This window comes from Saccopteryx bilineata, chromosome 2, assembly GCF_036850765.1.
Source record: "Saccopteryx bilineata isolate mSacBil1 chromosome 2, mSacBil1_pri_phased_curated, whole genome shotgun sequence".
In the NCBI taxonomy this organism is placed as follows: Eukaryota; Metazoa; Chordata; class Mammalia; order Chiroptera; family Emballonuridae; genus Saccopteryx; species Saccopteryx bilineata.
Genome location: NC_089491.1, coordinates 96,355,122 through 96,378,020, shown reverse-complemented (window position 1 = coordinate 96,378,020; position 22,899 = coordinate 96,355,122). Strand labels below are relative to the sequence as shown.

The window sequence follows — 22,899 nt, the reverse complement described above, 5'->3', positions numbered from 1 at the left end:
CAGAGAGACAGACTCCTGCATGTGCCTGACTGGGATCCACCTGGCATGCCCACTAGGGGGCGATCCTCTGCCCATCTGGGGCATTGCTCTGTTGCAACTAGAGCCATTCTAGCGCCTGAGGTGGAGACCATGGAGCCATCCCCTGTGCTCAGGCCAACTTAGCTCCAATGGAGCCTTGGCTGCAGGAGAGGAAGAGAGAGAGAGAGAGAGAGGAAGGAGAGGGGGAGGGGTGGAGAAGCAGATGGGCACTTCTCCTGTGTGCCCTGGCTGGAAATCAAACCCGGGACTTCCACACACTGGGCCAATGCTCTATCACTGAGCCACCTGGCCAGGGCCAAGGCACCATTTTTTTATGATCTTCCTTCCCATTTTGGTTTTAGAATACTACCATTCTTATAAAATTACTTTGGTGTGTGACGAGGAATTCCTATCATGGTCTCAACTCTGCTGGCACCTTCCTTTAACTCAGGCTTTGCTTTTTCGTTCTATCTTTTTTTATTTTTCCTTTTTCCTTCTTCTTTTCCAAGTGAGGAGAAGGGAGACAGAAGACAGACTTCCGCATGAGCCCCAACCAGGATCCACCTGGCAACCCCCATCTGGAGCCAATGCTCTGCCTATCTGGGAACACGCCCAACTGAGCCCTTTCTGGCGCCTGAGGTGGAGGCTCCACGGAGCCATCCTCAGTGCCTGGGACCAATGTGATCAAACCAATTGAGTCATGGCTGCAGGAAGGGAAGAGAGAGCATGAGAGAGAGAAAGAAGGGGGAGAGAGAAGGGAGAGACCGGGAATCGAACAGGGACATCCACATGCTGGCTCTAACACTGAGCCAACCGGCCAGGGCTCCTTCTTTTTTCCTTAGTTCTCCTTTGTAATTCTGAATTTCTCTGCTGCTTCATTCTTTTTCTTATTGTCTTGCATTTTTTCTATTTCCTCCTGCATTTTAGCACTTTTTTTTCTTTTTTCTGTTGATATGTTTATTGAGTTAGTTTGTTGAGATAACCTATGTATGGCCTGATATATAAATATATTGCAGAAAAAATATGGTTTATTTTTATTTTTATTTATTTATTTTACCAGTGTTATGGCTGCCCAGGGTGGGGCTTCACCATCAGAATCTGCCTTTTGGATAGACTTCTATTGGCCTTGGTGCTGAGAGGGGGCTCTCAGAGATGACAAGCCTTGAGAGAATGACAGTATAGAGGAGAAAATTCAGAAGAGGTCAAAGTTGACAGGTCAGAACTTCTTGCTCATGTGGGTGTGTTTGGGCAAGCCCAGGCGTGCATGATGCGTGTTCTGCAGTCCAAGGTGGATGCAGGCTGTGTCCTCGGCAGCGGAAGAATAATTCATAAGTGCGGGCATTCTCCCTGACTTATACTTTGAAAATCCCCCCTTAATTGTGTGTGCTTTTTGATTACAGGCCATTAGAGACCATTAGTGAGTGAACTATGAGATTTCGATCACGAAATGCAAACTCTCTTGTGAAATGCAAACTTAGTTTCACATATTAATTGCTTCTAATTAAGGAGGAGCATTTCAGCCAGTTAGCTTTTGGAATTTAAGTGTAATCAGAAGGATAATTCCAAGGTTTGCTAATTGCTTCCCCCATTGCAGCCCTTCGTCTTTGGTGCAGACATACAGTCTGTGAGCACATGGATACACACACACACACACACACACACACACACACACACACACACACACACACAGTGGCTGAGAGGCCCAGATGATCTCTGGCTATAGTAGTTGTGTAGGGAGCACAGTCACCCAGACCCTTGAAGTTAACATGTAAAACAAATGGGGTGTGTGTGGCGGTGGAAGAGGGGGGGGGAATGAGGGCAATAAGAGAGAATAAGAACGCCAGACTGGACTAGATCCAGGTTCTAAACTGACTTGATGACTGAAGGTGTTGGCTAACGTTAGGCACGTCCTATCACTTCTCCAGATTTCTTGAATGCAAGGTGGCAAACGTCTCATACAGCATTAACCTTCCAGGATTCATGGCAAACTGCAGTGATTTGTGATAGCCTTCCATGACTGCGTGCGCAGTGGGGGCGCTGGAGGAACAGGGGAAAGTGGCCACCGACAGGCCTGGGTATGCTATCGACACATCCGCAGTCACAACTCTCAGGTATTGTGGGCTGGTGGCTGGTCTGACAGCCCGTGGATGTTTTGAAGGAAGTCTTTGTCTCTTGGCACTCCAGTCCACTCTTATTTTTCTTCATGCATCTTTATCATTTAAACACTCTTTTCTTCTTAGTGTCTGCCTCATTTTCTGGATATCCGATCATGTTCCTGCTGATGGATAGCTCTTCTCTCCCTCAATCCATGGCAGAGAGTGTCCTGCTTTCCTCTGTTCCTGTCTCATCTTGCTTCTCTAGCAAAGAAATAGGCTCTCAACAGGAGTCGACCTACCGCTGCTGCTGATTGAACTTTATAATTACCAAGATTTTTCTTTTGGCTCCTTGACTTGGGCTTAATGCTGCAATCCTCATTATTATATAATAACTCACCAGTCAGAACTTGCTTATCAATTTCTCCTCCATCTACATGATTATTTTCTTTATAAAAATAAAATGAGTTCTTGTCTACTTTCCCCCACCCCACTCCATGAGAACACAAGCTGTTGCTCATTGTGTATGAAGACAGTGCAGTTGACATGTGCTTCCTGGGCTTGCTTACACCTCACACTCCTGTACCCTCAGCCTCAGGTCCTGTGGGCAGGGAGCAGATGAAGAGGACACTCAGGAGAAAGGAAGGTAAAGGGGTCCAAGGACTTTGTGGTCACCTCTGTTGGGTGGCACTGCTCACAGGGCTGTCTCACCATCAGGGCAAATGCTCTCTACAAGGTCAGTTCCCTCCAGCTTCTCAGCTGCGAAGTCTCATTCTCGTGATTCAAGAAAGGGAATCTGTAAGGAAGAGGTGTGTAAACCTTGCCATCAACATCCTCCTGCTGGCTGTTGTAATTGCCCGGCAGGGAACCTACGCAGAAGATGGTGCCCAACGTGTTCTCCATTACAACAATGGGAACAATTAAAGAGATTCATTTTTGAGGAGTGTTCTCATTAGGTGCAGCCTTCACTAAAAGTAATTAAAACTTGGCAGATATTCTTTTAAGATGATTAATAGGTCATCTCCACTTTTCCTTTTGGGAGGTCAGTTGCCAGTTACCAAAAATGAAACACCTGCTTTTACATCGATGTGGCTGCTGCCCGAAATTTAGCAGCGCACAGCATTCCTAGAGCTGTTAAATATGTCTGTCGTGCCAAAAAAAATGGGGCCTTATGTTTACCTAAGTCCTGAATAAATATGGTGGATTTTGGGACACAGATCTGATTAAAAACTTCTCCCCAGGCCAAGATGAAAACTAGGTTAGCTTACTTAGGTATATGTAATTTATAAAGAATATAACATTTGATGGCAATGAATGGTCATTTTTGTAGAATAAAGCACGTTTAAAAGAAAGCGTCTTTCAATTTGAAACCCAATTAATGCAATTAATATTTTCCATGTTCAGTTTCAGGGAGTACATCTTCCTCCTCTTTTGAATGAACCAAGTGAGCATTAATATATGAAATTTACTACTGAAGGGCTTAGGAACAGATTGCTGATTATATCAGGAAAAGGTAAAGAGATGAGGTAATAAGACAGGAAACCCTACTTAATATTTTATTTTTTTTCTAGGTAAAGTATCCATTAACAAGGACATTGTATTACCTGAGTATGTCATTTTTTGGTCAGTTTACTGTATACCTCTAATGTCTCCAGTGGTTCATAAAGTACAAAACCTTCCCATAGGAACTCTCACATTTCTGAACGAGTATTCTCGTCATCTTAGAGGTGGGGAACTCTGAGGCTGAATGTTGGTGACTGAACAGGAACTCTGTGTGTGTTCCACAGAAGTTGTTCTGATTCTCAGTTGACTCTTAATGTCCCCTCTAGTCTGGACCTCGCCACAGCTATCATTGCTTTGAACCTCCAGAAGTTAGTGAGGGACACATCATCTTTAATACACAGATGAGGATGCTGAGGCTCCAAGGTTTTAGGTGACTTGCTCAAGTCAAATGGGTCAACTGGAGCTCTCTCAGTGGAGGGCAGAGGAGGTCTAGCCTGGCGTGAACATGCCCATTAGGTCAGGAGTTTCACAGTGGTGGCAGAGCACTAAAAGGGAGTTCCTCTCCCAGACACAAATGCGCAACTCCTGAGTCTTCTTTCCCACAGATGAGTATGTGTTTTTGTGAGCATTCAAGGTCCTTATGTTGTTTCCAGATCTGGCCTGCATCGGCTATGTAGCCCGAGTCAAATTACAGAATCACGGCCACCATCCACTGGAACGAACAGGATGGCCTCTGCCGGTGCCACAGAGCCGCCAGGACAGCGCGTTAAAGCAGATTCCTGGAATTCCGAATCAGTTGGTCTGGGATGGCCCTGAAGATCCTGCTTTTCTGGCAAGCTTCCAAGCAGACCAATGCTGCTCATCCATGGTCCTTATACTACTTGAGAATCATCGGCCTATGAGAACCTTGTCATAAAATGGATCAGCAAAACTCTTTAAGGGCCAGTTAATAAATATGTTATGCTTCACAGGCCATGCAGTCTTGTTCCAACTACTCAATTCTGCTGTTGCAGCTCAAAGGCGGCCATAGACAATCTGTATTTGAACGAGTGTCTGTCTTCTGATAAATCTTGACAAAACAGGAGGCAGCCCATGGGCCGCAGCTTGCTGACCTCTCACCACATGCTTAGAGCAGTTTGGGTTTTCCCCATACCTTTGCTTCTGGCTGTCAAATGGGTACATTCCTGGCCTGATTTTCTCCCGTGGTTACACCACAGATAACGTATAATCATACCATAAACACTCAGAAAACAACAGTTTCAGATTCACCTGCCCCATAGTATCAGCGATATGACACCTTTATTTATTTTAATAAACACTGAATTTGTCTTTATAAATATTCCTTCTCATTATTAGGCATCACATTGAAAAAATAAATCCTAATGAGATGACAGAAGGGACCAGTTTCGATGATAATTTCGGCTTTCCTGGTGTCAGAAAATAGACCTATGGAACTCTTTACATCAACAATGCCTCCACGAAGTAGAACAAAAAATGAGTATTTAACAAGGTTGGCAAAACAAAGCAACAAAGTTGATGACCGCCTGACACACTCACTGCCTTCATAAAATATTTAACTTAAAAAAAAACGCTCTAGAAACAAAGACATACCAACAAGTTATATTATTTTTTATTCATGTTAGAAATTTCTATCAGTGTTTGAACATTAATATTTAGAGAGTTTGTACATTTTTGCCTTCCAAGGTTTACAAGGAGAACCACACTAGGTCACGAATGGCAACTAAGACACATTTCACAATTGTTTGAATATTCATGGGATCTCACTCTCTTAACACTGTTAAAACATTTTCTTTCCCTTGCTGTACTTTACAATGAAAAGTGTGCCTCACTCATGTCTCAGCAAAGTTACAGACATTATGAATTCATCACATATAAATTCTTTAAAAATATACTTCTGTCAAAAGACTTGATGACTACTATGTACACTACAAAAATAAATTTTCATATAAATAAATTATATGGCATACTTTTATCTTTGTAATTGAAATGACACAAACCCATTTCCACCAAAATTGGTAGACAATGAGACCCAGTTTGAATATTTATTTCCTTTAAACTCCTTAAACTAAAACCTACCAGGAGACCTTAATGCAAATGTTATATACTCTGAACTATTTAACATTAGTAAGCACTCTATACAAATAAAAATTCTGTTCCAAAGTAAAACATAGCTGTAATAGTGTTTCCAATAGAAATAAAAATCCCTGCATTTTTTTTTTGTTATAAACTGGCATGACAAATACTGTAGGAAAACATTCTTATGATACAAAATTATAAATATCAGCAAAGATTTCTTTTTAAAAATTAAAACATCCAAATGAACAAACAAGACAGACAAAATAAAACTATTTAAGAGAGAGAGATTCTAGTTGCCTGCCAGCCCCGTGCTCTCCCTTCGCCAATGTGACGGACGGGAGAAAGTTCGATGCTGTGCAGAAAGCGGGGTCAGGCAGGCTGTCATGCACCACACAAGTCTGGCTCGGGAAAGGAGCGAGTCCACGCCGCGAGCCAGAAGGAAGGAGACCTCAGAACTTTGCGTCATCTCTCTCCTTAACGCAGGACATGTAAGTTTTCTGAGCAGAGCTGGGTGTTAGATTTCGGACAGTGTGGCTAACGGAGGCACCAAACAGTAGCAGTGGGGCCGTCGGGGCCCCTGGTACATTAAACCCACACACCTGGTGCCCACAGGTGACTTCTGATTAGTATCTTACAGTTTCGTTATGAGTTTAGGGTCTGAGGTCACTGCACTGCTGGGTACTACTAGGGGCCCATTGCCTTTCGGTTAAGATTTCTGACGTGAAACGGGAGCTGCCGTTTGTGTCCTCCTGTAGTAGCTTAGTCTGGGTGCCAAGCGCTTCCTCGACATGCTGGTCCCTGGCTAACAGCCAAGGAAGACCACACCTCAGAGCAATACAGAAGGCAAATCTTTAAAAATAATGCCTGGTTGAGAGATCTGCCTCTGTATCCGTTCTTCAGTGGACTGTATGCAATTAGCATCTTCCTGCTTGTCAAAAAATGTCACATTGAAAAAAAATGTGTCACATTAAAAGAACTCTAATAATGGGAAGAGAAAGGAAAATGATTTATTTAGGAAGTGTGCACCTACAATGTCGATATAAACACACTGAGAAGGACCCTTCTAAAGCTCATATCTCACAGAACTCCTGACCCCACATCACTATATTGGATGCTCACTATTTATTTTTAATGATGCAAATAGATCCAGAAAGCCCCAACCAACTGTGCAATTAAGTAAGAAAGGGATTTTAAATGGTAGGGACTCAAAACATCACCTCTGGGTTGGTTTATTGTGAGCCCAGAATGAACAGGCTTTTCTACCTGTAGCAGGGCCATTATCTCCAAAACCTTTTTAATCCACTCACATTTTTTCATGTGATGGGGATGGTGTGTGTGTGTGCATGCATATGTGTGGTTTGTGTGTGTACTGGTCACAAGTGGTACAATGAAGGCTGCATAATACACTCATGGCCCAGCTGAGGCTCACCACTAGGCATGCTTTCTGATTCTTGAACAATAATGAAGATGAACAGATGTTAGCTCTATACCCTGAGGTTCCAACGTCCACCATAAAGATCCATTGGAACAAACTTATCTCCTCTGAAGCATGAGCTGGGATGTCTAGGTGGCAGCCAGCAATCATAAGACATGCCTTGGAATTGAAGTGAATGCACTAGCCAGTAAAAGGTATCCTGACTTTTCCAGCTTGACTAGGGCAGAGCCCAGTAAACTTTAGTGGCTAAAGTTTACAGAGTGAAGGAAACAAAAAAAAAGAAGAAAGAAAAAAGAATCAACAGTACATACAGTACATTGGGAAGTCACACACATGATTCACACACACAGATCGCATCCAACTACACCTAGAAGCCACCAGGGTTAACGTGCTTTCTTCATATCTGCTCATTAAACAATAACAAAATTATCACGCATAGCGTGTTTGAAAGTTAACAGTAACATTTCATACTACCACAGGGTTGTGATATACAAATTAAAAATATTTTAAACAGAAACCTTTACAAAATAATCCTATTATATAAGCAATATTTGCATAGAATTATACAGGTAAATTATACAATATTTAAGCAGCAGCAACATATGCTGAAATTTAAGACTAAGTTAAGCCTGGTCATGGCACGGAGACCACTGTACAATAGGGAGGGGCCTCCCTGCAGCCACCACAGCCACTCTGAGGCGGGGGTGGAGGAGCCCCAGACCACACTACTTTATATCCATTCCTTCATATTTACATATGTGTACACCTCTTAAATATTTATAGAAATATCTCACAAAATAATACAATCAGATACAGTGACAGTGAACTGCAGCTCTGGGGCAGTTCAGCTTGCTAACTCCAAGCAGTTCTCTTCAAGCAGTTCTGGGGGGGGATGGGGAGAGGGATTCCAATCTTTGGCCTCTTTGCTCCCGATTTTACTCACCCTTTAAAAGAAAAAAAAAAAGGGAAGTCAAGCTTAGTAACATATATGAACCCAGATTTATAAAGCACAAGAACAGGCAGAACGAATCTACGTATGAGGAATCAGGTTGCGGGGGTGTCAGGTGGGGGGGGGGGTTTCCAGGGGCTGTTCATGATCCTTTCCTTGATCTAGGGGCTGGTGACATGGCTGTGTTCACTGATCGCAGCACCTGCAGAGCACTTTCATAAAGACTGCACAACAGGTGTAGCTGTTAGCATCTTTGTTAGGATGCAATGATCCTCAACAGGCTAACAGTGTTGGGAGGAACCCAATTTGGGACAAGACTGGTTCCCCAGTGATGTCAGAGCTTAGAGAAGCAGCCTTGCCTTGAGGATCAGAGGTCACTGGCGTTCATTTCGGGATGTGCCGATGCCAAAGGGCTCCAAGCCCCAGAAACCCCGAAGGAGTTTTGTTTTTAGTGCCCAATAGCCTCACACACCTCAGCTGGAGCCGCTGCCCCGGGGCCTCTCCTCACACTCCACGTCCTGCAGCTCTATGACCTCCACCTTGGAATCCCTCCTTTCGCACCGGATGTTAAAAGGCACATGGGGGTCCTCGAACAGTCTGGGGTCCGTCTGGGGGTAGTCCTCGTAGCCTGGGCACAGCCCGCCTCGGGGGTTTCGCCCGGACCCGGGGGCAGGTGGGGGGTGCACGGCAACAGTCACGGACGCCGAGGCCGTCACGGTGGTGATGGGCTGGCAGTAGCTGGGCACAGAGCCGCCCATGGCAGTGAACACTGGGTGCCGAGGGGTGTGAGAGCGGGCTCCCCGGGGGCCCATGCGGTCCCTATTGCTAGGGCCAGAATGCCCTTCAGTAGAAATTTCAAAAGCGTCTCTGCGCGGTCGATAGGGGGGTGGCCGCAAGCCTTCTCTCAGAGGTTCCCTCTGGGGCTGCTGGCCTGGCCATCCGGGCGGCAGGGACCCCGAGTCCAGGTGGGGCTGCTGCTGAGCGTTCAAGGGAGGATGATGCCTTGCTTCCGGATGGACCACCTGCAGAGGCAAGGGTGGGTTAAAGCAGGCTAGGTGCTAAGCCCAGGGTGGGCAACACCCTTGCTGCTCCCAGCCCTCCCTAACTGGCTCCAGTTCCAGCCTGGCCACCCACATACAGCTCTTCTTAACCAAGAGCTCCTGTGACCCCACAAATGACTGGGAGAAGCCTGGGGGAGCCAACAGGGTCCTTCCACTCACAGAAGGAAAACCCCATTCTCTCAGAGCCTCCACAACGTGGCAGAGGAGTGCCGTATTTGGACCTTGTGTCTCAGCTTTCATCAACACAGCTGGCTGGACACATACAGCTGTGGCCCATAAATGCAGGGCTGTGGTCGGAGCATCCAAGCTGCCTCCCTCCCATAGTTCACCCCACCCTGCGCAGTAGGGTCAGATCTTGAATGCCTCTCTTAAAACCACTAAGCATCTGGCCCTGGCTCACCCAAATGCCAGACGTTCGCAGGACTGTCTGTATCTACACTGTTGAATGTGGTAGTCGTTAGGGACATATAACTATTTATATTTCAATTAATTGAAATTCAAAATTCGGCTTCTCATCTCACTAGCCACATTTCAAGCGCTCAACAGCCACACGTAGCTACAGATGGCATTTGCACCATCACAGAAAGTTCTACGGGACAGGGCTGCTCTGTCTGGCTGTTAGGAATCTGGTTTCTAGGTCTCTATACAAAGCGTGGAGCAGCACAGTGGCCACATCAATCAAAAGGACCGTGACCAACTTCAAAGTCGGTCAGCTTGTACCTATTTTTAGGCTCCCGCTGAACAAAACCAGATTCACACTGCAGCTCAGCAGGCATCGCCCTGGGGGGTAAGAGGAGGAATATTTAGGTTATTTGGTTGGCCCTTCTCTCTCTCTGTCTGTCTCTCTTTCTCTCTCTAGGCAGGCCTGCTCTGGCCTGGGACTGGAATACCCATTTCCTGGACAGCAGGAGGTCCTCAGCTGGAGGAACACAGCCTTGGGCTGTGTGTGCCACGCTCTAGGAGGGCTGAGGACAGCTTGGAAGCACAGAGCCCAGAGCTCACAGCTTTCCGGGACTCCCAAAGGCTAAGCTTCTCAGCCCCCTAGAGCTAGCAAAGCTTCCGGTAAAGCTTAGACAGTAACAATGGAAATAAATTTTGTACCAAGGGTAATCAATTAAAGGTAACAGAAGTGGGAGAAAAAAAATATATCACTTTTGCTAGCAATAAAGGTCCTACTCCAATTTTTTAAAGTATCATTTTTAAACAATATACAGCTTAAAAAAGGGGGGGGGGAGGAGGCAAGTCCTGCTCTACTGATAGCCTTTTACCTCAAACTGTACTTCTCCCAAATAAGAGGTCTGCTGCTGCTCTGTGGACTTGACCAGGCCTCGCCGCTGCCCTTTCTGATCCACATGAGATCCAACTCCTTGAACCTGACACTTTTATAGTCTAAGGAGAGTCAAATATTGGCAATTTCTTATGAATCCACCTAATCTCTCCTCTGCTTTCACACATTGTCAGAGCTGCTGCTCAGAGCAGGGAGGGACTGCCCCCGAGGGAGACTTACTGTGGAGCGGGCAAAGACAGGGTTTTCTGTGGCTTCCACGATCACTTGGTGGGCAGGGCCTCTGCTGCCCTGCTGGGCCTCGTACTGCCGAAGCTCCTCGCTCAGGCCCGACACCGTTGTCTGAGAACTGTACTCCGAGTCGGAGGAATCAGATCCATTGTTTGCATGACTAGGGGGCACGACAAACCGGACCACGCTGGGGGGTGGCTCAGGGGAAGGGGTGGGCAGCCGGTTCAGCCCGTTGGCTGGAGATACCTATTTAAGAGGATTCCATATTAAATGTACTATCGTCCATTTACCTGTTGTACACAAAGTTCAAAGCACAGTATTCTTCAGGGATCTCTGCCCGCCCAACCTCCCCCCCCCCCCCCGCCACCACTCAGCTCTATTCACCTCCCACTTTCTGCCACCTTGAGAAGGACTCCAAAGTCTGACAGCTGAGCAAAAGGATTGCCCTCTGCTCTACCACACTGGGAAGGCAGGCGGGGCCCTTTCCACTCTTGTTCAAGCCCAGATGTTTTTCTAGAGTGGAAAACACTTCATGGATACAGACCTATAGGACTCAGGCTGCCAATCACTTCATTAAAAAAAAAACACCCCCAAACTAGTGCTACGACCCCAAGACTACTCCATTGAAGAGAAAAAAAAAATTGATAGTTATTGAGATGTTTAAAGAAAAAGTAAATCAGCAGTGCAGATATAGCTAAATATCTAAATTAAGAGTGACACCAGGAAAATCAGCATTCAAGTGCCCCGTGGACTGCACACTACACCCGGCATATGACTGACCTCAGGACACGGTCCGAAGAAGGACAACAGGACCGGAAGCAGGACCAGCCCGTTGAGAACACCCAGGATTGTTAGGATTGCCAGGACAGCAAAGAAATACCTTGAAGATAAAAGGGGAACAGAAACATTCACTGTGGCAAAGGAAAATGAAGCTACCGTCCAGGTGCTCACATATTATATCACCTTGGAAGCCAAAGATGAGCGAGGCCCACACCGGGGTGAAAAGGCCATTACCAAAAACACAGTTCAAATTCAGCACAAGGTTAGACTTTTTTCCTTCTTTTCTAACCTTATGATTTTGAGGGCTGCATTCCACAGCCCAAAGTGTTACTTCATGTAGAGAGAGGAAAGAAAGACCCAGTTTGTTAATTTGCTGAAACCTCATGGCATGTAATGTTATTTACGCATGTGTTTCACAAACACAAAAATATGGAACCGGCACTGAATGGCTGAGCAGACTGAAAGCACAAATACAATGTGGAGGGGCCCTGCCCACGAACACCCGGCAGAAGCAAACAAATGAAGCGAAGGGTGTAGAATTTAAACAATTCCGCTCAGGAGGCCGCTAATCCACTGTGAAATGCTTCTGCATCTCAGATCGGGGTATCTTAAGTCTCCAGCTATCAGGTAAGGCTTTCCCTGGGCTTTCATTAATCACGACTTTCTGTCTAGAACTGTTGAGTTCCAGTTTGACCAAAGAGCTAAAACTGCCACCACCCCCCTTTTTTCAGTACACGGAAACTAGCTTTCTGCAAAGAAAATGCAGCCCATTCTGTGGTTGCTGGGGCATTTGTGTGTGTGTGTGGGGGGGGGCAGTCCGCAGGGATGGGGCTGCTCTGTGGCCAAGCCTTTGTTGAACAATTTAGCATCTCTGAATAGCCTTGTTTTGCAACAGCCAATTCCAACATAAAGGCCGCAGCACCATGAAGAAGGGGAGAATGCACAAGTGGCCCCGCTTTCCCACCACCGAGGGCTAAGGTCTGGGATTGTTCATGAATACCAAGGTAAACCTGCCAGCCGGGATGGCCACTGGCGGACACCCTCCGTAGCGGGAGGAGCAGACGCAGAGCAAGTGTGTGTTTCTGGAACTAATGATTTTGCTGGAAGTGGGCTGTGTTCAGGGAGAACTCAGGATGTTCTGGGAAGAGGGAGGGCAAGTATCTATCTGTTAAAGGTCCTCTGGATCATAAAACAGAACAGGCACCAAATGCTGCAATTTCTATATATGTTTCGACATTAGATGAAAGGAGAGGGAATCGCTATAAAAATACAAATACCTCGCAGCTATTGTAAACACTAGAAACTTCTGAACTGCATTAGTAAAAGCTAAGCAGCCAACGTCTTGCTCTAATGTAAACTGCGGGAACTTTAGGCAGAGGCATACATCAGCGGCAGGCAGTAAGACATTTGCGTCCCATCCATCTAACCGTAGAATAAACAGACCAATTAGATTTCTGACGCTTAGTGTATACAATGTCTGCTCATCTAGTTGACCCCAGTGAGGACTTTATCAGGTCAATCCATCCAGTTCTAGAAAACGGGAAGCCTTTTTAAGTGCTTGAAACAAGAACTCTGATATCTCTGAGAGAGTACAAGCCAGGGGTTAGATGAGAGAGCTTGGATTCTGTCCTCCACCGAGGGTTCCAGTGGTTTGGTAAGACCCAGGCTGTGTTTCCTCTGCGTGGTCACTTGGCACACACCACAAGACAGACCACCTGAGATCCCATCATCCACTGTGCATTTCCCATGGTTGTGAACTGCCCATAGGTTACATGGAGAGGAACAGGGTCCACATTATTTGCTGTTGTGTGAAACGACACTTACGAGGTGCTTGTCACACTGTGTCAAATGAGAAACTGCACAAAAAAACACTCTTTTGACATAAGGTGTTTTATACCATAAAGAAACAACTACTTGGCCCTGGCCAGTTGGCTCAGTGGTAGAGCATCAGCCCTGTGTGTGGATGTCCCACGTTCGATTCCTGGTCAGGGCACACAGGAGAAGCCATCATCTGATTCTCCACCCTTCCTCCTCTCCCTTTTCTCTCTTTCTCTCTCTCCCCTCCCACAGCCATGGCCTGGTTCAAGCACACTGGCCTTGGGCGCTGAGGATGGAGCCTCCGCCTCAGGTGTTAAAAATGACTCAGTTGCGTGCATTGCCCCAAATGGTCAGAGCATCACCCCATGGGGGGCTTGACTGGTAGATCCCAGTGGGGGCACACACGGGAGTCTGTCTCTCTGCTTCCCCTCCTCTCATTTAATAAAAAAGAAACAACTACTAATGCCCGAATAAATAAATGTAAGCAAAGGAAATAAAAGTCAAATTAAGAACTTAAAACCCCGACCAAAACATTATTCTTTCTGGTAGTGACAAATAAGAATATATATTAATTGGCTTGTTAACTGATCAATAAGTCTGGCTGAGGACACCAGATATGTGGGAATCACCTGGGAGCAGCTGGCTGGAAAGGCAGGCTTCTCTACCCTCCCACCTCCAGTGAAAATCGATCTGCACTGACAGAGTCTTGGATGATTCACAGGCACATTACACTTTGAAAAGTGTGGTCTACACTCATCAGGATCTCCTCTTCACTCACCTACACCAAAATGACAGTGATGAGACTCTGGCTCTCATCTTAGGAAGTTTGGTGAAGCTCAAAGATGTGGACCTGTCTAGCGGGGGATGCCACACACCAGTGGATTGATGTTTGTTTTTTTCCATAATAAGCTGGCTACAACAGAAAACCTTTCTTTGTACTTGAAAATGAAAGGTCTACCAAAGACACACAGAGTCCCCATGAAAGCCTGTTTGGGTTTTCTCTCCAGATTACTGAAGTATTACAAACAAACCTGCCATTTCTCAGATTCAGTTTGGATCCTGGATTATCACTTATGGACCAATGCTCCCTGCCTTCCCTTCCCAGGAGCAGTGGCGTGGCCTCCAAGAGCAGATGCAGATGCTCCACAAAGCAGCAGAGCCTGTTCAGAGAAGTAAGTGGTCTTGCCCTGCTGTTCACAAATTCTTCTAAAAAGGAAAACTCACTCTTCTTCTATGCTTCACAGCTACATGGTTCACTGACTTCACCAGAAAGTTCTTGTCTTGAGATCCAAAGAGAGGTATCTGACATCAAAGTCACCTGCTAAGGCCTTGGCCGGTTGGCTCAGTGGTAGAGCGTCGGCCTGGCGTGCAGAAGTCCTGGGTTCAATTCCCGGCCAGGGCACACAGGAGAAGCGCCCATTTGCTTCCCCACCCCTCCGCCGCGCTTTCCTCTCTGTCTCTCTCTTCCCCTCCCACAGCCGAGGCTCCATTGGAGCAAAGATGGCCCGGGCGCTGGGGATGGCTCCTTGGCCTCTGCCCCAGGCGCTAGAGTGGCTCTGGTCGCAACAGAGCGACGCCCCGGAGGGACAGAGCATCACCCCCTGGTGGGCGTGCCAGGTGGATCCTGGTCAGGTGCATGCGGGAGTCTGTCTGACTGTCTCTCCCTGTTTCTAGCTTCAGAAAAACAAAACAAAACAAAACTCAAGTTTGTATTTCAGATTGAAAAACAACAACAACAACAAAAAAAAAACAAAGTCACCTGCTAAGTGTGTCCTAAATCTTAGTGAAAACTTGAGTCTGAAATCTAGACACATTATCTTCACTTCTTAAGAGAGTAAAATCTAGGTGACAATTTTAGGTACTTGTATGTTTTCTCTGATACAGTTTCGAAGGAGAAGTGAAAGTCAGATTCAGTCAATTAATGGGAACCAGTCATCTCCTTCTGTAGATATTTCTAACTTGGATTACCAATAATGGAGTACTGGGTGATCCTTTGGCCTGCAGCTGTGGAGTTGCCTTTGCTGCCAGCCCTAAACCCTATATTTTTTCTCCCCAAGATGGCCCTAGTGGAGACCTTGTCTTTATACCCCCAGCATAGCTCCGAGTTAACAAACTAAAAAAAATGTGATGTCTGACCAGGTGGTGGTGCAGTGGTTCTAAACCCCAAGGTCATTGGCTTGAGTGAGAAATCAGCTGGCTATAGCCCAGGTTCACCAGCTTGATGTGAGGGTCACCATCTTGAGAGTAGGATCACAGACATGACCCCATGGTCACTGGCTTGAGCCCAAAGGTCGCTGGCTTGAGCAAGGGGTCACTGGCTCAGCTGGAGCTCCCCCCATCAAGGTACATATGAAAAAGCAATCAGTGAATAACTAAAAGTGCCACAACTACGAGTTGATGCTTTTCACCTTTCCCTTACTGTTTGTCTCCGTGTGTGTGTGTGTGTGTGTGTGTGTGTGTGTGTCTCGATCGCAAAAAAAAAAAGGGTGGCATCACAGATTATAGTAATCAAAACATACTGCATACTTTAAATATATATGAATTTTGTTGGTCAATTATAAATTATACCTCAATAAAGATGGGGGTAAGTTGAGTCATAATGAAGAAATGCTCTAATCCAGTGGTCCCCAACCTTTTTTGGGCCATGGGCCGGTTTAATGTCAGAAAATATTTTCACAGACCGGCCTTTAAGGTGGGACGGATAAATGTATCATGTGACCAAGACAAGCGTCAAGAGTGAGCTTTAGACGGATGTAACAGAGGGAATCTGGTCATTTTTAAAAAATAAAACATCGTTCAGATTTAAATATAAATAAAACGGAAATAATGTAAGTTATTTATTCTTCCTCTGCAGACCGGTACCAAATGGCCCAGGGACTGGTACCGGTCTGCGGCCCGGGAGTTGGGACCACTGCTCTAATCTACCACATACAGAAGGAAATAAGCAACAGAAATCATATGAGCAAATAATGATTTTTAGAAATAGGCTTCTCTCCTACTCTTGCTTACCTGACAATGAAATCAAACTCTGATCCTGCAAGCATCAGCACCCCCAGCAGAGTAGAAACGGCCCCATCCAGAACGGGCGCAAACATGTGCTCCAGGGCCAGCACGGCCCTGCGGTTCTTGTCGCCGATGGCGGTGAGAAAGGCCTGTGCAACGAGAAGAGTGGAGATGGTCAGAGTCCTGAACCTGACTCAGTCAGTTGTCAGCTCTGGCTTCAATTCTGCCAGCTGCTTTCCTCTGCCTTGACGGAACCTCTCGGATCTTCTTGTGTAGCTCTTGGAATTTACTGAGGATTACTCATCTAGCTAAACCAGGGCTTACGCTAAAACAGCCTGTTCATGATCCTGGGTCATAGTTGGTGTTGATGTAAATCTTGAATAAAAACAGCGAAAGAGGCCCTGGCCAGTTGGCTCAGCGGTAGAGCGTCGGTCTGGAGTGCGGGGGACCCGGGTTTGATTCCCGGCCAGGGCACATAGGAGAAGCGCCCATTTGCTTCTCCACCGCCCCCCCTCCTTCCTCTCTGTCTCTCTCTTCCCCTCCCGCAGCCAAGGCTCCATTGGAGCAAAGATGGCCTGGGCGCTGGGGATGGCTCCTTGGCCTCTGCCCCAGGTGCTAGAGTGGCTCTGGTCGCGGCAGAGCGATGCCCTGGAGGGGCAGAGCATCACCCCGTGGTGGGCAGAGCGTCGCCCCTGGTGGGTGTGCCGGGTGGATCCCGGTCGGGCGCATGCGGGAGTCTGTCTGACTGTCTCCTCCCGTTTCCAGCTTCAGAAAAATACAAAAACAAAAACAAAAACCAACAACAACAACAACAGCGAAGGTAGATGGAAAGCATGCTTACCTGAAATTAAAAACCGAACCAATACAGAAAAATGAGCAAATGTTCTCACCTTTGAGTTTCTTCCCCCACCCAAATTCTTTCACACCACTCACATGGGAGCTCGCTAGCTGTGAAAGCGACATTATTTTGCCTGATTGTATGGTCAAGATCTTACTTCTGAATGGACTTAGTTTTTAGCTCCGTGTCACAGATACACCTAACCTAGGTGTTAAATACTTATTTCCTCATGAGTATGCTGAGGTTAGAATTTCTGTCACTGTGTTCAAACTAATGTGCTTGTAGTACATCAAAGCACCATGAAGCAATCATAAGAAAAATGCAGGCAGTCCCTGGTTACGGACGGGATATATAAGTATACATATACACAGAAAGGTAAAAATAAATACTATGTTAAGACAAATGTGTGTCTAAGCTGAATTTAACAGGTCAATGTACTTTAAACAACTTTTTTTTATTTTTATTTTTCAGAAGTGAGAAGCAGGGAGGCAGAGATAGACTCATGCATGCACCCTACCGGAATCCACCTGGCATGCCCACCAGGGGACAATGCTCTGCCCATCAAGGCGTTGCTCCGTTGCAACCAGAGCCATTCTAGCACTCGAGGCATAGGTCATGGAGCTATCTTCAGCACCCAGGCCAACTCTGCTCCAATGGAGCCTTGGCTGTGGGAGGGGAAGAGAGAGACAGAGAGAAAGGAGAGGAGAAAGGGTGGAGAAGCAGATGGGTGCTTCTCCTGTGTGCCCTGGCTGGGAATCGAACCTGGGACTTCCACATGCCAGGCTGACGCTCTACTGCTGAGCTAGCTGGCCAGGGCTTGTACTTTCCAAATTCTATACAAATTCAACTTAAAAACAAATCTACAGAACCTATCTCATTCGTAACTCGTGGACTGCCCATTTAGAATTTTAAGTGAAATGAATCCTGTCCTAAGACTACATGTGGGCACATCCATCTCCCTTGTGTTCTCTACAGCTCTTCCAGGTCAAAAACACTGTTTTACTAAATGGCAATTTTACAAAGTCCCAGTGTATCAGGCTGTTAGCTTCGACTGCTGGCTTGAGAGTGACCCAGGACTGATTAAATATGGGTCAGTTACTGTTACACTCTGTTTGGTCCTACAGCAGGAACCCAACAGGGAGGGTGGGTGGGCCTGGCACATGTTCTCTCTGCTTGAAAGTTCAGGCTGTTCTGGGATAAGCTGAGAAGAGAGAGCTAGCGACTCTGCAGGCTGCAGCTCCTCCAAAACCCAAGCCCACAACACTGCAGGGTGCATTCCCATCCCTTATGCACCCTGTAAAGGGACAGGGTGCTTATTTTCCTAACGGACCAAGATACAAAAGTATACCAGGGAGTGCTATGAGTCTTCACACTTTCCCCTTAAGCGGGGAGGAAAGCACCACCACACCTGGAACCACGTGACTTTGTGCTGCGCTTGGGCCATGAAGCCAGAATAAAGGTCAAGGTGGTTTATCCTCTCACATTCCGTTTATGCTACGGAAACAGCGAGCTGACAGGAACCCTGATTCCCTAAAAACATTCACGGAAGAAAAGTGCACTTCATCAACAGCAGGCACTGCCCGCTTTAAACAGACCTTTACATGCAGGGTATGGTGATAACACTGTGTCCTAAGTGTACACAGTCTCTTGATGAATACTTAGGCTCGAAGCACTAAGCCCGGATTGCTGCTCACAAAGTCAAGTTGGCTCTTGATACTCCTGAAAATTCTCAGAAGTAAATCTTGCCTGAGCAGTAGAGACATTCCTTCATTGTTTATTCAACCCTGGTGTGGGTATTCAGGTTCATACCACCTCATGGGCAGAGACCTGGGACGCCCCTGCAGCTTAAAGACTGAGTTGTGCATTTCCATTGTAAGAATCTGCTCCAGGACAGATCTGCCTTTGTTTGCAATGTAAACTACCAGAATAAAATGACCTGTGAAATCTTAAATTCACACACAATGTTTTCTCCTTTTTTTGAAGAAATATTGGAATTATTTCTTTTATTTATATTTATTTTTACTTTTTTTTTAGTGAACTGAGAGGCAAGGAGGCAGAGAGACAGACTCCTGCATGCGCCCTGACCCGAATCCACCTGGCAAGCCCCCTACTGGGCGATGCTCTGCCCATCTGCTTCTCTGTTGCTTGGCAACCAAGCCACCTCAGCTCATGAGGCAAGGCCATGGAGCCATCCATCCTCAGCACCCAGGGTCAACTTGCTCGAATCATTTGAGTCATGGCTGCAGGAGTGGAAGAGAGAGAAAGAGAGGAGGAGGAGGGGGGAGGATGGAGAAGCAAATGGTCACTTCTCCTGTGTGCCCTGACCGGAAATCAAACCCGGGACTTCACATGCCAGGCTGATGCTCTACTGCTGAGCCAACTGGCCAGGGCTGAAATTATGTGTTTCTAAGCTCTAAGATGTTGGCCTCTGTCTCTCCCTCCTCCCCACTCAGTGGAGGAAAGTGATTTGTGCAGGCTCAAAATTTAGAGAATACTGTGTCTGTACTATCAGTTGTTTTCATTATACACGGGGATAAACATGGGCCAACTTCAACAAAACATTCCTCCTGAAATACAGATGTGTACAATCTCTAAGTTGCATAAACAGGGCCTCAAAACACCCCTATAGAAGGACCGCGGAAGAACAAGCAGAGCATGTGCACAGACACACATGCCCCATATTGAGCCAGAGAAAAACCAATGGCAGAGACCAAAAACAAAGTTGAATGTAATAAGATCAAGTCCAATGCTCAATTTCCTACCTAGCATTCCAAACACCAATAGTTATTCAGTCCATAAATATTCACTGAATGCCATACCAATAACCCAAGGACTTAGGCTATAAGCACAACGGGCATGGACCATAACTTACATATTCGTATGAACTTTTGAACAATTCTCTGATAAACACTGACAATGAATGGGCTTGTCTCCTGGACTCCTTCTGAAGTTTAATTTCCTCCAACAAAGCACTCACAGGACTGGGCACAGAAAGAGGAGGGGGGAAGACTTCCTGCGGAGAACAACACTAGTTCTTAAATGTGGAGGCTGGGAGATGAGGGAACAGGGTGGGCTCGGTGGGAGAGCAGATCCTCTGGGCTGAGCACCTGCTCTTTTGCTCACTGGGCCTAGGGTATGTCCATGGCTGCCAACTCGCCTCACCCTCAATTCTGCCATCCCCTCTGAGTGTGGTCTCATTTTATCCTTGCTTTATTACTTTAGTTTTAAACATCATGTATGGTTGTGCACACACACACATACTCCTACACACACACCATCTGTCTTGGGAACTCAGTCGACAACTTCAAGGCCTATGATCACACCAATGTCAACAATGAATAGACAGGACCCTTCCTGGTCCGCTCAAACACTCTGCCAGGGCTACCTATGGCTCACCCAGCCCAGCACAAGTTCACCTTCGATGACCTTCTCCTTAGATTCCCTGAGAGGGAAAGGCATCCAGCCCAATCCCAGCCACTCCTAGGGAATGCCGGTGCCAGTCTGAATGAAGCCTGTTCACGCTGTGTGTATTGGTGTGTTCCTTGATGATAGGAGAAAATAAAAAGGTTCCCAGCTTGGAGCTAGAGGAAATATGTTGCTTTTTTAGAGTTGTAGCTGCCACTGTCCCCCGTACCAGAGCAACATGAACGGTGAACTCCACTCCGATGCCGACGGATGCGATCAGGATAACCACAGGCACGGCACTCAACTTGATTCCGATGAGACCCATCATGCCAAAGAGCTCAACTGTCATCAAAGCAAGGACCGTCACCTGTAAGAAGTCACAGGGATCAGCGGCCGGGCACAAACACACTCTAGGTATGGAAAACAAGGTAGGTGTTTAAGCCCTGATGTGTCCTCACTTCAGATCAAAAGCAGAGAAAACCACCTGGTACCCAAGTACCATGAAGGCACTGACCTGCTGTAGCTTCCAACAACTGCCTTTACTTCCTAATTCGACATCTTGCTTCTGGGATGGGAGGCTCTGAGGTAATTTTGGGACAGCAGGAATACATAAAGGCAAAGCTCAGTGTGCTTCTTGCAAGTTGTTTTTCCAATATACCTGCCTCTGGCAAGCATAACATTTAAAAAAACTCCAGCGGAACAATCTACGAGGATTTACACAAATAAGAATTCATCAGGAGCTACAAATATAATTTAAAACAAGGTGTTTCCTTCCGTTTTGATCTTAACCGTCAAGAGACCATCCTTCAACTCAGTAACCAAGTTGATACTGGATGGAGTCTCTGGTTGCCTCACCCTCCATCCTAGAGGATGCTGACAGGATAGGGTGAGTACAAAGTTCTTCCCCCTGGAAGTAGCTCTGCTTGTGCTTGGAGCCCATGGACTAAGGGAGGATGACTTGGGAGCAAGTTTTGCAGGGGAAAAGGAACTTGTTGCCCGCTGACGCAGGTCAGGTTACAACCCCCTTCGCTGTACAAAAATGTGGAGCGACTGGGGTGGACAAAACAAACAGTTAAATCCAAGGAGAAGTTTTACTGGCCTTTCATCTGCCTTGTAAAAATTTGCAAGGAGACGGAAAGAAAATCTGTGAAGTAGATTTTAAAGTTTCTTGGGCCAAAGGGGAGGAAAATACAAGTAAAACAAACTTTACAGCGGATGGAAGAGGAGCGTAAGCTTCCCTTCTCGGGGGCGGGGCAGCAGGCAGCGGTGACGGGAAGGACAAGTGTAAGGAAAGTCTCTGTTGCTATCTTTCAATAAGCTAATGAAAGATGGACAACATCAATAGCTTAAGTACCATGAAAAACCCTACAGACTAAACATTTACCTTTTAACAAACCTGCTGCACAGACTTATGGTACAGACACAGGACCTGGTCTCTGTTTTTATAATTCTGGCATTTTGAAGTCTGTACCACAGTTCATGGAATTTAAACACTGCCATGATTTTATTAGACTCTACATAAAACTTTCTTCAAACCTGAAGTATTATATACGTGCAGAAAGGACTGGTGAGCAATATTAGGTACCATTCCCCTCCCCCCCAAGAGTTAAAATACACACAACACATAACCATTTTATTCCTATACCACTGTCAAAACTTTTCTAACTATCCCTCTACTGAACAGAACCTTCTCTATATTAGGTCTGGGATTATCCTAAAAATGACACTCGCATTTAAAAAAATTAGATATGCTTTGAGTGTGCTTCATAAATGCTTGGGAGCTGTTATGGAAAGTGTCCTTAAACAAAAAGTTTTAAGCTGTATGGAAAGGGGACACAGGAGTAAAGCCATTAAAGGCTCTACCTAACCATGAACCTTGCCACCTCTGGCAGAATAAATATAGCACGAATGATGCAATCTATACCCTCCTCCAGAGGCCCAGACATAAACAAAACTGCCCGGCTGCAGAAAGAGCTATGCTGAAAGGAATTTGACTTCCACAAAGACCCTTAGAGTACACTCACAATGATCCCGCCCGTCCAGGGGTTTAGGAGGAAGACGGCACACACGAAAAACGTGCAGGCCAGCACCACGCTGATGGACAGCAGGAGCCAGTGGCGGAGGTCGAGGTACTGCTCCCAGAAGAGGAAGGGGTAGCCGTTAGGGTAGCTGGAGAGCCCCAGGCTTGTGTAGTTGTTGCAGATGGCTCTGACTTTTTCAATTGCTTCCACGAAGTCTGAGGTGTCATGCAAGCCGTTGAGGTAGAAAGGAAACTGAGCATACTCGATGGGCTCTGCCGCTGGGACTGCACAGAGAAGGGGAAAGGGAGAGAGCTGTGGGTGAGGGGCTCCTTGCAAAATCGTGAAAGGGAGAGATGTGACAA

At 46.3% G+C, this 22,899-nt stretch overlaps 1 protein-coding gene across 4 annotated transcripts in view; it reads right to left on the bottom strand.

Moving 5' to 3' along the window:
- Positions 1 to 5,247: 5,247 nt before the first annotated feature.
- PTCH1 (patched 1) overlaps positions 5,248 to 22,899 on the bottom strand; it is a 65,437-nt gene continuing 47,785 nt past the window's right edge. For all 4 annotated transcript variants that reach the window (XM_066257419.1, XM_066257422.1, XM_066257420.1 and 1 more), the window contains 7 exons: positions 22,541 to 22,821; positions 20,746 to 20,883; positions 16,280 to 16,422; positions 11,453 to 11,552; positions 10,664 to 10,918; positions 8,568 to 9,117; positions 5,248 to 8,090 (listed from right to left, as the gene is read on the bottom strand). In XM_066257419.1, the coding sequence (XP_066113516.1) occupies positions 8,569 to 9,117; positions 10,664 to 10,918; positions 11,453 to 11,552; positions 16,280 to 16,422; positions 20,746 to 20,883; positions 22,541 to 22,821 (1,466 nt within the window). In that variant the 3' untranslated portion in view covers positions 5,248 to 8,090; position 8,568. The remainder of the gene's footprint in view (positions 8,091 to 8,567; positions 9,118 to 10,663; positions 10,919 to 11,452; positions 11,553 to 16,279; positions 16,423 to 20,745; positions 20,884 to 22,540; positions 22,822 to 22,899) is intronic.